Source organism: Centropristis striata, chromosome 10 (genome assembly GCF_030273125.1).
Source record: "Centropristis striata isolate RG_2023a ecotype Rhode Island chromosome 10, C.striata_1.0, whole genome shotgun sequence".
NCBI classification, from domain to species: domain Eukaryota; kingdom Metazoa; phylum Chordata; class Actinopteri; order Perciformes; family Serranidae; genus Centropristis; species Centropristis striata.
In genome coordinates, this window is record NC_081526.1 from 10479073 (window position 1) to 10492755 (window position 13683).

At 38.1% G+C, this 13683-nt stretch overlaps 1 protein-coding gene across 2 annotated transcripts in view; it reads left to right on the forward strand.

Annotated features, from left to right (window-relative positions):
• Nucleotides 1-13683, forward strand: part of osbpl6 (oxysterol binding protein-like 6) — a 50693-nt gene that overhangs the window by 23821 nt on the left and 13189 nt on the right. The window contains exons 4-13 of one of the 2 annotated variants that reach the window (XM_059342640.1): nucleotides 50-103; nucleotides 2197-2310; nucleotides 2401-2571; nucleotides 5265-5409; nucleotides 5589-5692; nucleotides 6112-6204; nucleotides 7514-7682; nucleotides 10268-10398; nucleotides 12339-12446; nucleotides 12858-12989. In XM_059342640.1, coding sequence (XP_059198623.1) covers nucleotides 50-103; nucleotides 2197-2310; nucleotides 2401-2571; nucleotides 5265-5409; nucleotides 5589-5692; nucleotides 6112-6204; nucleotides 7514-7682; nucleotides 10268-10398; nucleotides 12339-12446; nucleotides 12858-12989 — 1221 coding nt within the window. The remainder of the gene's footprint in view (nucleotides 1-49; nucleotides 104-2196; nucleotides 2311-2400; nucleotides 2572-5264; nucleotides 5410-5588; nucleotides 5693-6111; nucleotides 6205-7513; nucleotides 7683-10267; nucleotides 10399-12338; nucleotides 12447-12857; nucleotides 12990-13683) is intronic. The other variant, XM_059342641.1, reaches the window with a different exon arrangement.

Sequence of the window (13683 nt, forward strand, 5' to 3'; positions counted from 1 at the left end):
TTCCTGTTATTTGACCAACACATTATTTTTATGCTTTTATTCTCTGCAGCGCTTTTTTGTTCTGGACAATGGTATCCTGAAGTACTCCAAGTCCCCCATTGATGTAAGTAACCCTGACTATAACCCACAGGCAGGAACAGGGCAGCCTGGCCTGACATCAGCTGGGCTTAGCGATGAGTCAGCAGAAACATCTGCAGCACGAGTCATGATGGTCAAAGTGTTTTCAGCACGCCATGTCACTTTGCAGGAAAGCTAGAATTTTACAGACAAAATGGAAATGTAACCTATGACTGAAGGAAGCAGAATCATGCACATGCATAGATCACTTATTTAATTACTTTTTTAAAAGTTTTTCTGTACTCAGATCATCATCGAGTTCAGCACTGTTAGTGCTGCTAATCGTTTAGTCTCAGTGTGTCTAAGATGAAACAATTAGGAAAGAGACAGAAGGAGACTTTTTAGTGTCTGTCTGTCAACAACCATCTAAGAACATTATGTTGGCCCAATAACATCAGATAGATTTTCATTGGCAGTGGAGGTTTTTTAACAAGAAAACAACAACTCAGATGATCCAACACCACTTCAAGACCTCAACAAAGTGTGTCTTTGTTATTGTTTTGATTGACAGACCCCTCGCGGCAGAAACAGTACAAAGTGTGTGTGTTTAAATTGAGAACAAGAAATCAACAGCATGGAAAAATATTTGCTTTCTTACACCATTGTGGTTTAAAATAAGTTTGTTGTAAATGTAATTGTGGGTTTAAATGAATTGTGCTCAAAATTTACAAATGGGTCCACTAACCATAAACTGTAATAATAATGAAAATAATGATAATAACTTTTATTTGTATGGCACCTTTCGAAACAAGGTTACAAGGGGCTTGTCAATAAAACAAAAGACAATTTCAAAGACATTATAACAACTATTTAAAAGAAGTAGAAGGTCAAGGAAATGCAATACAATGAAAGTGAGTTTTAAGAAGAGATTTAAAGGGGGTTCAGCACTTCACTCGAACCAAAATTTAACCCTCTGGAGTCCATTTATTTATTGAAAATACACTGAGCATGTTTTATTTACAGTAATAACTTTATTTATATATGATATGTAGACAAGCTGAGAAAGCCAGTTGAATGTGCAATCATAGGAGCTTTCACAGTGTGCCATTTATAGATCATTTTTAAAATGTGAATTTTCTTTCTACTATGAAAACTATTACTATTTTTAATTTACATGCAAATAGACTGTCTTATAGTTTTATTATTTATTATTTTTTTCTGCTGTTTTTGTGTGTATAAATACTAAAAAAAAAAAGGTACATTTCCAAAGACACCTGTGTCTTTTGTTTGTATTTTGGGTTCCTGGAAGCTTTATACTTTGTTAATTAAAATAAAATGAAAAATCTGACTGATAGCCAAGTTTGTGTCAAAAAAAAGGAGCTATGCATGTGATGTAAGTACAGACTGAAAGATGCTAAACAGAGACAGAAATGAATGCATAGGAAGTTGACAAATTTGAACCAAAATCTCCTGGACGGAGGTTTAAAACACCCGGAACTGCAAGAGTTAATAACCTTATTGGGGCTAAGATGGATAAGGCAAAGGAAATAAAGGCAACATTTACTGTGTCCTCTTTGAATCTCACACCCAACAACAACAAAAAAATAATAATAAAACTAAACTAAAACCAAGCATTTTCAAAAAAAAAAAAAATAAACCTAAACTACCAAACTCACTCTATGAACTAATTAACACCAACTGAATTTAAAAATGAAAATTCACAAAGACATTAAAACTAAAACTAATGAAAAATCCAAAACTATTATAACCTTGTGGGGCCCCGAACAGCAAAGGCCAGTTCGCCTTTTGTGACCAGTCAGGATTTAGGAACTACCAGTAATTCCCTGCTGGAGGACTCAGGCAGCGATCAGGCTCACATGGAGTAAGAACATTTGAATTTGAATCACAAATGTAAGCAGGAGTGACCATTGATGCCTTTAAAAGCCTGGCAGCAGCATTTTCAGTTGGAGTCTGTGGATGTTATGCTTGTTGCTGCCAGAATACAGTGCATTACAATAATCAAGTCTAGAAAAAATAAAAGCATGAATGACTTTTTCCGAGTCTGCACAGGAGAGAAATGACTTGATTTTGGTAAGTACACTTTGCTTTTCGTAGACTGAACACTGTTGCTTTCTTTAGATCCAAAAAGGCAAACTTCATGGCAGTATTGACGTCGGCCTTTCAGTCATGTCCATCAAGAAGAAAGCCCGGCGCATCGACCTGGACACGGAGGAGCATATCTATCACCTGAAGGTAACACTGATGGGACAGGTCCATCACTACTGTCATTTCAACGTCAATAAACCTACGGTCAGCTGAGTTAAAATCCGCCTTCTTCTTCAGGTTAAATCTCAAGACATCTTTGATGCCTGGGTCTCGAAGCTGCGTCATCACCGGCTTTACCGACAGAACGAGATTGTGCGATCTCCCCGAGAGGCCACCATGCGAACGTTTCCTCCCCCAGCTGCCATGGAGTCCCCCCAACCTGCCTCCAGTGTGGTGCGTGAAGCCAAGGTGAGCCCTCTCACTGAGAAACCATGAGTTTCTCCATCAATCGTTTTGTTTATAATAATGTAAGAAAATAGTGAAAAATGCCAAGTTCCCAGAGCCCAAGGTGACATGTTCAAATGTCTTTTTTTATTCAATTTACAATTATATAAAACAGAAAAGTAAAAAAAAAAGCTCACATTTGAGAGAAACTACTTAACATTTGTGCTCGCAAAGGGTTTTCAATTAGTAATGATCAGAATTCCTGCTGAATTATATCAGCTGAAAACTAAAAGATAACATCATATTTCATGTTGACATGGAGCTCTCTAATCAAAGCAGCCTCAACATTTTTCATACTTGTGCTGTGTGTCGAGCTTAAAAGCTGTCTGCCTCTCTGTGCTCAGAGCAGAGTGCAATTACTAATTCAAGAAGTGTATGTCATGGGGAAGGAGAGATCGCCTAGTTCTGTTTTTATCGGAAACCAACATGGCGTACCAAAATATCATCCAGAAGAGAGGAAGTTAAACTCACAGGATGATCACACGAATGTGTCTGTCTCTGATCACTTTGTAGTGTGCATTGCTGTCCTTTCAATTACCCCAAATTAACATTTGTATTTCCATACAAACCCTATAATCATCGGTTTTTATTTCAAATTAAACTTTCTCACAGTTAAAAAGCCACCGTGTCGGCTGTGAATGTGTAGAAAAATATCTGCCAAATGCACTAACGCTGACTGGACAGGTAATTGAATACAGATCATTAGGATAATAAAAAGGCTTGTTTGTCCAGACAGCTGTCTGGAGTTTGGTGTGAATCCCTGGTGCTTGTTGACGTGTCTGAAGTGTGTGTGTGTGTGTGTGTGTGTGTGTGTGTGTGTGTGTGTAAATGTGGAGATGCAGCCAGAGCTGGTTCTCATGGGAGTGTGGCTCTGTGCCTCATGCAGGCCATTAGAGGTGATCAGTAGGTTCTGGATTCAGAGCAGCTGGGCCGAGCTCTCCCAGAAGAACAGCTTAAATGAGACACTCCACTCCTAGAGTCTGAATTAACTGCTACACAGCAGAGCTGTGGAAGGAGGACTGTCAAGGTCTCCTGCAGAAACTGAAGAAATCCTCAGCATGGTGGTATTTGTGCATGTCAAAAAAAAGCAGAAAATACGACACATTATGCAGGTTGGGCAGTCTGTGGCCTAGAGGTCAGAGAATCTGGCATTTAACTGGACTATTGCCGGTTTGAATCCTAGGACTGACAGGTCAAGGACTGAAGTACCCTTGAGCAAGGCATCTAACCCCCCCAGTGCAGTAATCTGCTGCCCACTGCTCCTAGCTAGTTCACTGGTGCATCAAGCATTGGTTAAATGCAGAGGACACATTCACTGCTCGCTGTTTCAGTGTGTGTGTGCAAAGCTGCATCTTTTTCCCGCTGTATATAAATCAAGTTCGTTTTTTTGACATTTATTTTAAAGTTGTCAAAGAGGAAATTATTTTCCGGCCAAGCACATTTACACAGTGACGCACAACCTGAGAGCCTCGGATCAACACTGTTTACTCTCAATAAGATTTTCTTCAGCCGCTGCAGGCTGTCAAGTGGCTTGATCAAGGACACAGAAGATCAGTACAGTATATAGTGCATCGTATATATAACAGTATCATTTCTATTGTCATCTACTGGTCGATGTAAGAATGAGCCTCGTATTAGGGGCTCCATGTTAATACCAATGGTGTATTTGTATCTAGAATAGTCCTAGTCAGTAGAGGTGGGGGAAAAAATCGATACAGCATAGTGTCGTAATATTCTGCGTGGCAATATTATATCGATTCATGGACGGCAAATATCGATATTTAGCGACCGTCAGTATTTTCACCCTTTTTTATGTTTTTGAGGCTGTAGCGGGCTCACTTTTAGGAATATACTGGAGATACTGGTATCATATGAAACTAGTCGATCTCAGGACGCTATAGGCACCATGTGCGTCAGGATAAGTCGGGAAATTGTCGAAATAAAGCTGCAAAGTTAGGCTATTTTTAATGTTACATGATGATTTTTTTAAAGCGTTCATGTGACCTCCTACGTCATGCTATCTAAATCAATATAGGCTCTCTGGGTTCCCACAAGTTGACTCATTATGGAGGAATAAAAACACTGAATGTTGTGTTTTGTCAAGATTTTTTTTGTCAAATGACAAAAAAATTCTTGATTGAATTTTATTCTTTGGACACAAAATGCAGTTAAACAGTAAAAATGAAGTGAGGTGAATAGACTGAGAATTCAATTCTTGATTGACTTCATCCAGTTAAGCTGCTTAATCGCAATATGTTGTATCGCAATACTCACCATATCACAAAATGCTTAAAATCGCAGTAATATTCTATTGTGATTCAAGTATCAGGATAACATCATATTGTGGGGCCTCCAAGGCTCCCCACTTCACTACTAGTTAGTTAACAAAAAAATAAATAACATGTTTGATGAAGACATTTATTTATAAAATCAAATATTTGTTGCTTTCAGCTTCTCAAATGTGACAATTTGTTCCGACAATATGTGTGTAAATTGGTTTGAAAAATTGTGATGAAACGAAATACGAAGAAACAAATTTCCTTCTTTCACAATGTCAGTGACACTATAACTGTAGTATGATCAAAACCAGTTGAACCATTCGTAACAAGTGTGCAACACAGTACAAAACAAACACGTCTCTGTTTCCGTACCTTCAGCAGGCCAAGCCGAGCAGTTTGCCGTGGCAGCCTGTGGCCCCGAGTAGCAACAGCAACAGCAGCCTGCCTGCCTCCTACAGTAACGGCCAGAGCAAGGTGGTTGCTTGGCTGCAGGAATCAGAGGAGATGGACAAGTGCTCAGAGGGTGAGTCCAATTTTCCTCCTAATGCTGGGAACAAATCTCATTTTATAAAGAAGTAGATTAAATCATGCCTCGGGCCTTATGGTAAGTCTTCTGGGCTCTGAGAGGAGGATTGACGACCTTTTCATGACACATAACACTGAATGTGTCTGTGTGCGTGTGGGTGTAAATTTTATTTTCAGAGCTCGCACGGTGCCAGTCCAACCTGACTGAGCTGAGCAGGTTATTGCAGAGTTTGGAGATTCTGCAAAGAACACAGTCAGCACCCAACTTCACAGATATGCAGGTAAAAAAAAAGGCATGCACTCACAGAAACACTGAATGCACGGTACAGAAAGCAGGGGAAGCAATTTATTTAGTGTGATAATGACGGTGGTGTGTCAGTCTGAGAGTCTAACAGTCCTTTAAATCATCAGCAGTCACCTCCACTACCTGTCTAGACAGTCAGGATTCAGCTGCTTCTCCAACTGATCACTATCTATTAAATTTAAAGTTTTTCCTATTATAGTTTTTGGCTGAAATGCATTTTTTTAACACCTCACATTCCATCTACCTCAGTATTTTGCTTGCGGCTCATTTGTGGGAATGTTATCTTGTTTTGCCATTTCACTGCAATCAATGTGTGTGTAAGCTTCTGCTTCATTTGTGATGTGTTTGTCCTATTAACCACATTGTGCATATTTTGATCCACGTGTGCTACAAAAGGCCAATTGTGTAGAATTGTCAAAGAAAGAAAAGCGATTGAACAGAAGATGGAGAACAAAAAGTGTCGGCAAAGATGCAAAATTCCAGCTTCAGGTACCTCTTTTTAGATTTTGCTTTTGCCACATAAAGACTCACACACGCGCACACACACGCGCACACACACACACATACACACACATACACACACACACACACATACACATTAGGATATGCACTCTACTTGTAAATTACATCATATCCAATCATAATTGGATTTTCTATTTAAATAGGCACACTATTTTTTCCAAATTAAGTACAATACAGTTACTTACCATTGTAGGAGTAGTTCGTAGTGTGTTTTAGTTTGTTAGACACAGTTTTGATTCCAGCATGTATGTGCAAAAGCCAATTTCCAGCAGCAAAAAAAAAAGAATGAAAAAAAAATTACTCTTGATGAAAAAAAAATCCTGTAAGTCATTAAAATAATGTCAAAATAATGATTATATATCGCAAAATTATTAAAAACTTAATTAACTGGTAAAATAATGAATGTAATTGCCAAAGTATTGCAAAATAATAACTCAGTAACACAAAATAATGAGAATTATTTTATTTTTAGGTGTACATTTTAAGAAAGTTTTTCATCAGAAAAACTTACAGGATTTTTTTTTTACCATCACATTGCCAGAAATGGGCTTCCATATATATGAGTCTGTAAGTCCAGTTTAGTATTATAAAACGAGAGTGAAATTAAAATTAAAATACTCCCACTGCTCTTTTTAAGAAGGGAGATTGTTACAGCTGCAGTCTTCTCTGTGTTTTTTCTTTATCTTTTTTGTTCTTTAATCAGTTTGCACTGCAGCTGGCACTTGTTAATGTGGTGTTTCATGGCTTGAGTAATGATTTTCCCCTTTACTTCGCCCAATATATCAATCTGTGCTTGCTTTCATACACTGTTACTTTTCTTTTGGTCCAACCAATTTTAGGACTTTTTATGCAATGAATAGGTTGTCTATCACCAAGTCTAAAACCCCCACAATAGTCTACCTTAAAGATTAAAAGATCTGTCATAGACAGCTGGAAAAAGTATCTCCAGGACCAAACAGAGCATCCAACTGCCTTTTGATTCTCTAGTTCTTGATATTTTAAGACCATCATGACTGAGAATATTTATAAATTTGACCTCAGAGAGAATATTAGCATAGGGATGCACCTATGTCCATCAAAATAATGGATAGTAATGAGAAGAGCATGTTGGTGTGAAAAGTCTTATAATTGGTACCACTTGACTGTGCATTCAGAGTTGGCTCTGCCTAATCGGACCTAGGTTCTTGCTCTTCACCGTTGGTTCTGTCAGATAAACATGTTATTGAGCCTTTCAGCTGATTGACAGTGTTCCTCTGTGGTCGTCATCTCTCTCCAGGTCCCCCTGTCTGCCAGCATGTCCCCTGTCCGCCTCCACTCATCCAACCCCAACCTGTGTGCCGAGCTGGTGGACTTTCAACCCCCCGTCTCCCGGCTGACGGACAGCGTCGAGTGTGCCAGTGACTACATTAAACTTCAGGAGGAATTCTGCACCCTCGCCCAGAAAGGTAGGCAGGCAGCATGCATGAGTGCATGGTTAGAAGGTGAAACATGTCCCATTGTTTACAGTTCATATGTAAATGTTAAAGGATCATCCAGCTTTGTTAAAACCCACAGTCATGGAAAAACATATTGGACCCTTTTTTTCTTCAATTCCTTGTTCATTCTAATGCCTCATACAACTAAAGGTTTACTGTTTGGACAAATATAATGATATCATCAAAAGTAGCTCATAATATGGAGCTAAAACAGTGACAGTTAACTGAAATATTGAAAATAAAAATTGGCATTGAAACAGAAAGTTTTGGCACTGAAAAATGTCCAACACAAGCATTAAAAAAATACAATTTCACAATCATGTTATGTTATTTCATTTTTGTTATTTTTATGCATTATGATTGGTTTTTACCATTTCAGTCTTCACGTTTTTTTTTTGATGTCTGTCTTTTTTCAGTGCCAATTTTTATTTTTAATATTTTGGTTAACTGTCACTGTTTTAGCTCCATATCATATGAGTTTAATTTAAGAGCTGATATCTAGCCATTTTCCATGGTTTTCTTGATAATTATTTTGGTTATTATCAGTGGAAAACCATGGTAAATGGCTAGACATCGTCTCTTAAATTAAACTTCTTCATCTTCAACTTCATCTTATGAGCTATTTTTGTTGTTATCATTATATTTGTCCAAACAAATATACCTTAAGTTGTACCAGGCATTAAAAATGAAAAAAAAAAAAAATTAAACAAACAAGGGTGGTCTAATAATTTTTCAATGACTGTAGATCACATCTTCATACAATAGTTCTGCACATCGTTTCTAGTAAGTAATTATATTAGAACAAGGCTACATCGCTACGAATAAGTCATAAACACAACCAAACATCCAGGTTAGAATAATACATTTTCATTTTAAATAAATATCTGTTAAGTCGCTATCCTATACTGCTGAATGAGGTAATGAGCATTGTGCCTGTGGCCCACTGATAAAGCATTATATTATGTATTGGGTGTCTGTGGCGGCATTCCCAGGAAAAATCACAAGCAAACGCAAGTCAGTGACACATTTTGCATCACCCAGCAGTGGATATTCTGCCAGAGAGGGCTGACGCAACAGACTCACATTTCATTTCATATGTGTGTAGCAGAGTAAATCACAGTTTTAAGACCAACCTTCTAGTTTAACTTTGCCCTACTGTCACTGTGGGACACACACTGGAGATTATTAGGAACATTACAGATGCACTCTTTATCATTTTTACCACATAAAGTGGTTTAGACAATCTGGCAAAACTGCTCTTTAATAACCGGTTTGATCATCTTTTTGTTTATTTTTCTTAGACTTTTTAAAGCGATGTCACCTTTTCCCCATAAACTGCTATTAACTTACTAAATATAACATTATCAAAACTGATAGAAACCATGGCCAAAGCTTAAGTCATAATAAACTGGGATTTCCTTATTAACACACTCAAATTTACTATAAACAAGTTTGATAAATACCTGAAAGTAATGGAAATCACTCCAAAAGTAAATTTTGGTCTCCAAGACTAACTCAGTCAGTACAGTTACATGACACTTGAAAAAACTGAATTATTGACTTAATCCAACTATAACAGAACAACTGAAGTGCATGTAAATGTGTTTGTCCGGCTGATGTCGGACAACGCTTGTGCGCATGCTTCCCGCGCTGACGTATGACCCCGGAACAAAAACATCAAAGAAAGCCGGTCGCAATAGGGACGGCACAAAGTGCCGAACCGAAGACAGGCTACTGTTGCAGCCCTCCAACAGCATCTGCCGTTTTTGTCTACCCTTCAAAATCACCATACATGTTGTTGTTCAAAAATGCCAGTTTTCCGCCTTTCTCCACTTGTTTATTATGACGTAATAGGTCTCAACCGGAAAGGTTGGCCTATTAACCCAACAAAGACAGAAGTCCGATTAGATGCCAAAGTCGAATTTTAAGCATAGGTCGATTAAACTGTGCATGTAAAAGCACTGATTGTGTCATTAAGGTAATTTAATCTATCTGTGCTTATAATAATAATATAAACCACCACAGAATCACAAGAAAACACCAGGACACGCCTTTATTGTCAAGGCAAATTGGCACGTAAGATCTAAAAATAAACTAAATGACAATAAAGGAATTTTAGTTGTTTTTGTGCTTTGGAGTTTTTTATCTTATTTTCATGTCTACATGTATTGTTATTCAAAAAGCTCCTCAAACAGACTCAATTGAAATCCAGGTAGCACTCCTACCCAAACCTTTTTTTGAATAATAAAAATGTTTTATTCATAAGGTGCCTTTTAAGAAGCTCTTCACAAGATGCTTTACAAATTAGATAAAACAACCTAGAACACTGAAACACACTACAGGAGCTAAGTAGCACATGATTTTTTTTAAATGAAACATTAAAAGCAGTGTGTGAACAAGAAATGCATCTAACTAGCTTGTGAAAATGAGGACTAGATGTAAGAGCTTCACCCACTGTTTTGAGGATTATGTTTTCTTTCAAGGACTGCAGCAAAGCAACTGAGAAAAAATGACTGTAAAGGATCCTAATGTCTTTTTATCTTGTCCCTGCACAGTTCACTCTCTGCTGAAGTCGGCCTTTAACACCGTGGCCATAGAGAAAGAAAAGATCAAACAGATTCTGTCCGACCAGGAGCAGTCAGACCAGTCCACCCAGATCAACTCTCTCAGGAAGTCTCTGTCACAGGTAATGACCTGCCTGCAACCATTTCCCATGATCCCTCTTTCTTTCTACTATTAGTTAGGGTTAGTTAATCTGAACCGTTTGTCTGTTTTGGCTCCATCCCATTTAATACTGAGCATGATGCTGTTTTAACATGTTATCGGGGCATGTTGCATGAGTGATCGGGGCATTACTGGGGAAATTACTGTAGTAATTTGAGTAATGTGTCTTTGGTTTCTTTAAGCTCAAACCCATTTTGTAGTTGTCATGTTATAAGATGCGCTCACGATGACGGGCTGTCAAATGAAACGCACAGGCTACAGTTTATTCTGAGCAGTCGCTGTGATCACAATTGAAACAGATTATGTTGTGATGAGAGCAGAGGCAAGAGAGTAGTCAGAGTTCAATCATCTTCTCCCATATTAATTGGTAAGAGAGAAAAATGTTCTCATTAACTCGGCTCCTTAGGGCTGTCGCTCTACCCCAGTGATTTAATTGGACTGTTCCTCTGCTTACAGTCGACATCGTTTCGGTGAAATGTTTTTGCTGCTTTATCTCCGCTTTGTTCCTAATTGGACGCTTGTGTGACAATGCTGCTGTTGGCTGGAGGTCAGGTTTTTATGGCAACGCTCTGTGGGAAGTTAATAATAAGGATTTGTGGTTGTTACACTTACAGTTTATGATGTCAACTGTGTTAATCTCAGAGGGAAATTACTGTCTTCTTGATGTTTTATTTCACGTGTACACATTTACTTTAAGCAACTATAATCCATATTTGTAAATGTGAAGTGGATCATGTGACTTCTTGCATATGAATGGGGTGATATCCTGTTTCAGCTCACTGTTTTGTTTTTTTACAGCCTGAAACATTACTGTTTTGGTTCACTCATAGCGCTCTCATCAGCAATATGTTTTGCAGCAGCTTCATGCTTTCAATGAAAAAGCTGCAATAAACTCATGTACAAAGACAGACACAGTTAAAACTAGCTGGTGGCTAAAAGGGCCAAATATTTTCGTTTTTATTGGTTAGGAGCAAAAACAAAGCTAAAAAGTGAATTTTCTTCATTTTTTAGCATCTTTCAGCTCATTGTTTTGGTTGTTTTTTGTCAGCAGCAGTCAGCTGTTTTCTGAAAACAAAAGCTCAGATAAACCCATTGTACGCTACCTGCCTACCACAAAACAGCCAACAAAGTTAGCAGCTGGCTGATAAACACAATGAAACATTTAGCAGCTAAAGGGTCAATTTCCTTCAGGAGTTGGTGGAGAAAAACAGAATTTACGGGATGCTGAAAATTGGACTTACATTCATCAAGTGGACAGAAAACACAACTCCAAATAAATGCTAATGGTGCTCCCCGTCTGCTGGATGTGTAAATAGGCAACTCTTTGTAATAAATTGAGAAGTTCTGTCATTTTCTCATAGACTTCTATACAACCTGGAGTATTTTTGCAACCGGTGAAGTCGCCCCCTGCTGGCCATTAGGAAGAACACAGGTTTAAGACACTTCAACATTTGCTTCATTTTTCAGGATGAATAGATGCTCTCAAATATGACAGACAGCAACTTGTTCTGTGCAACAATGTACATCAACGTTTGGCTTCAACAGTCTTGAGTTAGTCAAAGGAAGGGTTTCTTTATCCTGGTACCAAGAAAATACTGTCCATGCAATCAAAAAGACTGAATTTCATACTAAAATAACCATAACTTTGGAAAATAGTGACTTCATAGTCATTCAAGTAACCCAGACTCATATTAGCTGCAGATAATCAGTGAGAACTGTGGCTTGTGACCCCCATTTTTTACAGTATAGCTGCAATATTAAGCATTTAGAGGAGGAATAGCAGCAACCAGTCATTTCAAAATATTTACATAGTTTTGATCAAACAGTAGATCTTCCCTGTCCAACAAAAACCGGCAAACAACAAAGCACGTGGAAAATAAACAACACTTTTAAATTTTTTAGGCCCTGTCCCAAAACGCAGAACTTCGAACCAGACTGAACCGCATCCACTCTGAATCTGTCCTGACTGAACAAGTTGTCAGTGTGAACATCATCTCCACACCTGATGAGGTAGGTCGCTGTGGTCAGTCTGTCACTGACAGAGCTAATTTCTGACTCTTACATTACAACAACACGGCTTCCAAGGCTGACCGGGTAGTCGTAGTGTTTGCATCATGCATTCATCAGTTGCTTTATTGATCCCTGTCCTAATAGATTGATGTTTTCTCCAGTGCAATCTGGCAGGTGAGCTTAAAGGATCATTATTTTTTGCAGAACCTGACATCAAGGTTAATGAAAAAAATGACTAATTAGAAACGGATGGGAGCTTGCCCTCTGGCAAGGATACACATGCTGCAAAATGAACTCTGTGTTGTCTTCTGATGGTGTTTGTGTTTGTCCGGGTCTGTGTCGGTTCTTAAAGCTGTCATCGTAGCAAGGAACAGTGAACATCTCATGTGTTTGCGTGTGTTTTTCCTGCAGGCTGGAGAACAGATGGGGATCCCTCTGACTCAGCAGGCCTCTAATGAGAGCCGACTTTCCATGTCAGAGTCTGTCTCTGAGTTCTTTGATGCCCAGGAAGTGCTTCTGTCAGCCAGCTCGTCGGAGAATGAGGTATATCACGGGACAATTCACTGTTTTAGGCTGCATTCACACCATATCAGGCATTGGGGCGTTTGTGGCAGTGTGGGAATGTCACTTAAATTGTCTATTTATGTGACGTCGTGTTGTGAACTTTAACCCCCGTTTAGGAGTCCTGTTAAGTTACTGCTGATGAAAATCCAACATTTCCTGATTAAACTGCTTCATAATAAAAGCCTATAAATTAACCAAATAAAAGGGGACTTAGTCATGAAAAAAAAATATTAGACCACCTTTGTTTTCTTCAGTTTCTTGTTAATTTTAATGCTTGTTACAACTAAAGGTACATTTGTTTGAACAATATAATGGTAACAACAGAAATAGCTCATAAGAGTTTAATTTAAGAGCTGTTATCTAGACATTTTCCATGGTTTCCTTGATAATGATTTTGGTTATTATTAAGAACACATGGAAAATGTCTAGATATCAGCTCTTACATAAACTCTTATAAGCCATTTTTGTTGTTATCATTATATTGTTCAAACAAATGTACCTTTAGTTGTACCAGGCATTAAAATGAACAAGAAATTGAAGAGTACAAGGGTGGTCTTATTTTTTTTTTTCCATGACTATATACTGTGAGCAATTTATAGGAAATTATATCTGTATCAGCAAATTAGTAAGGTTTGTTGGCAGCTATTTCCCAATAAAACAGGTCTACTAATAC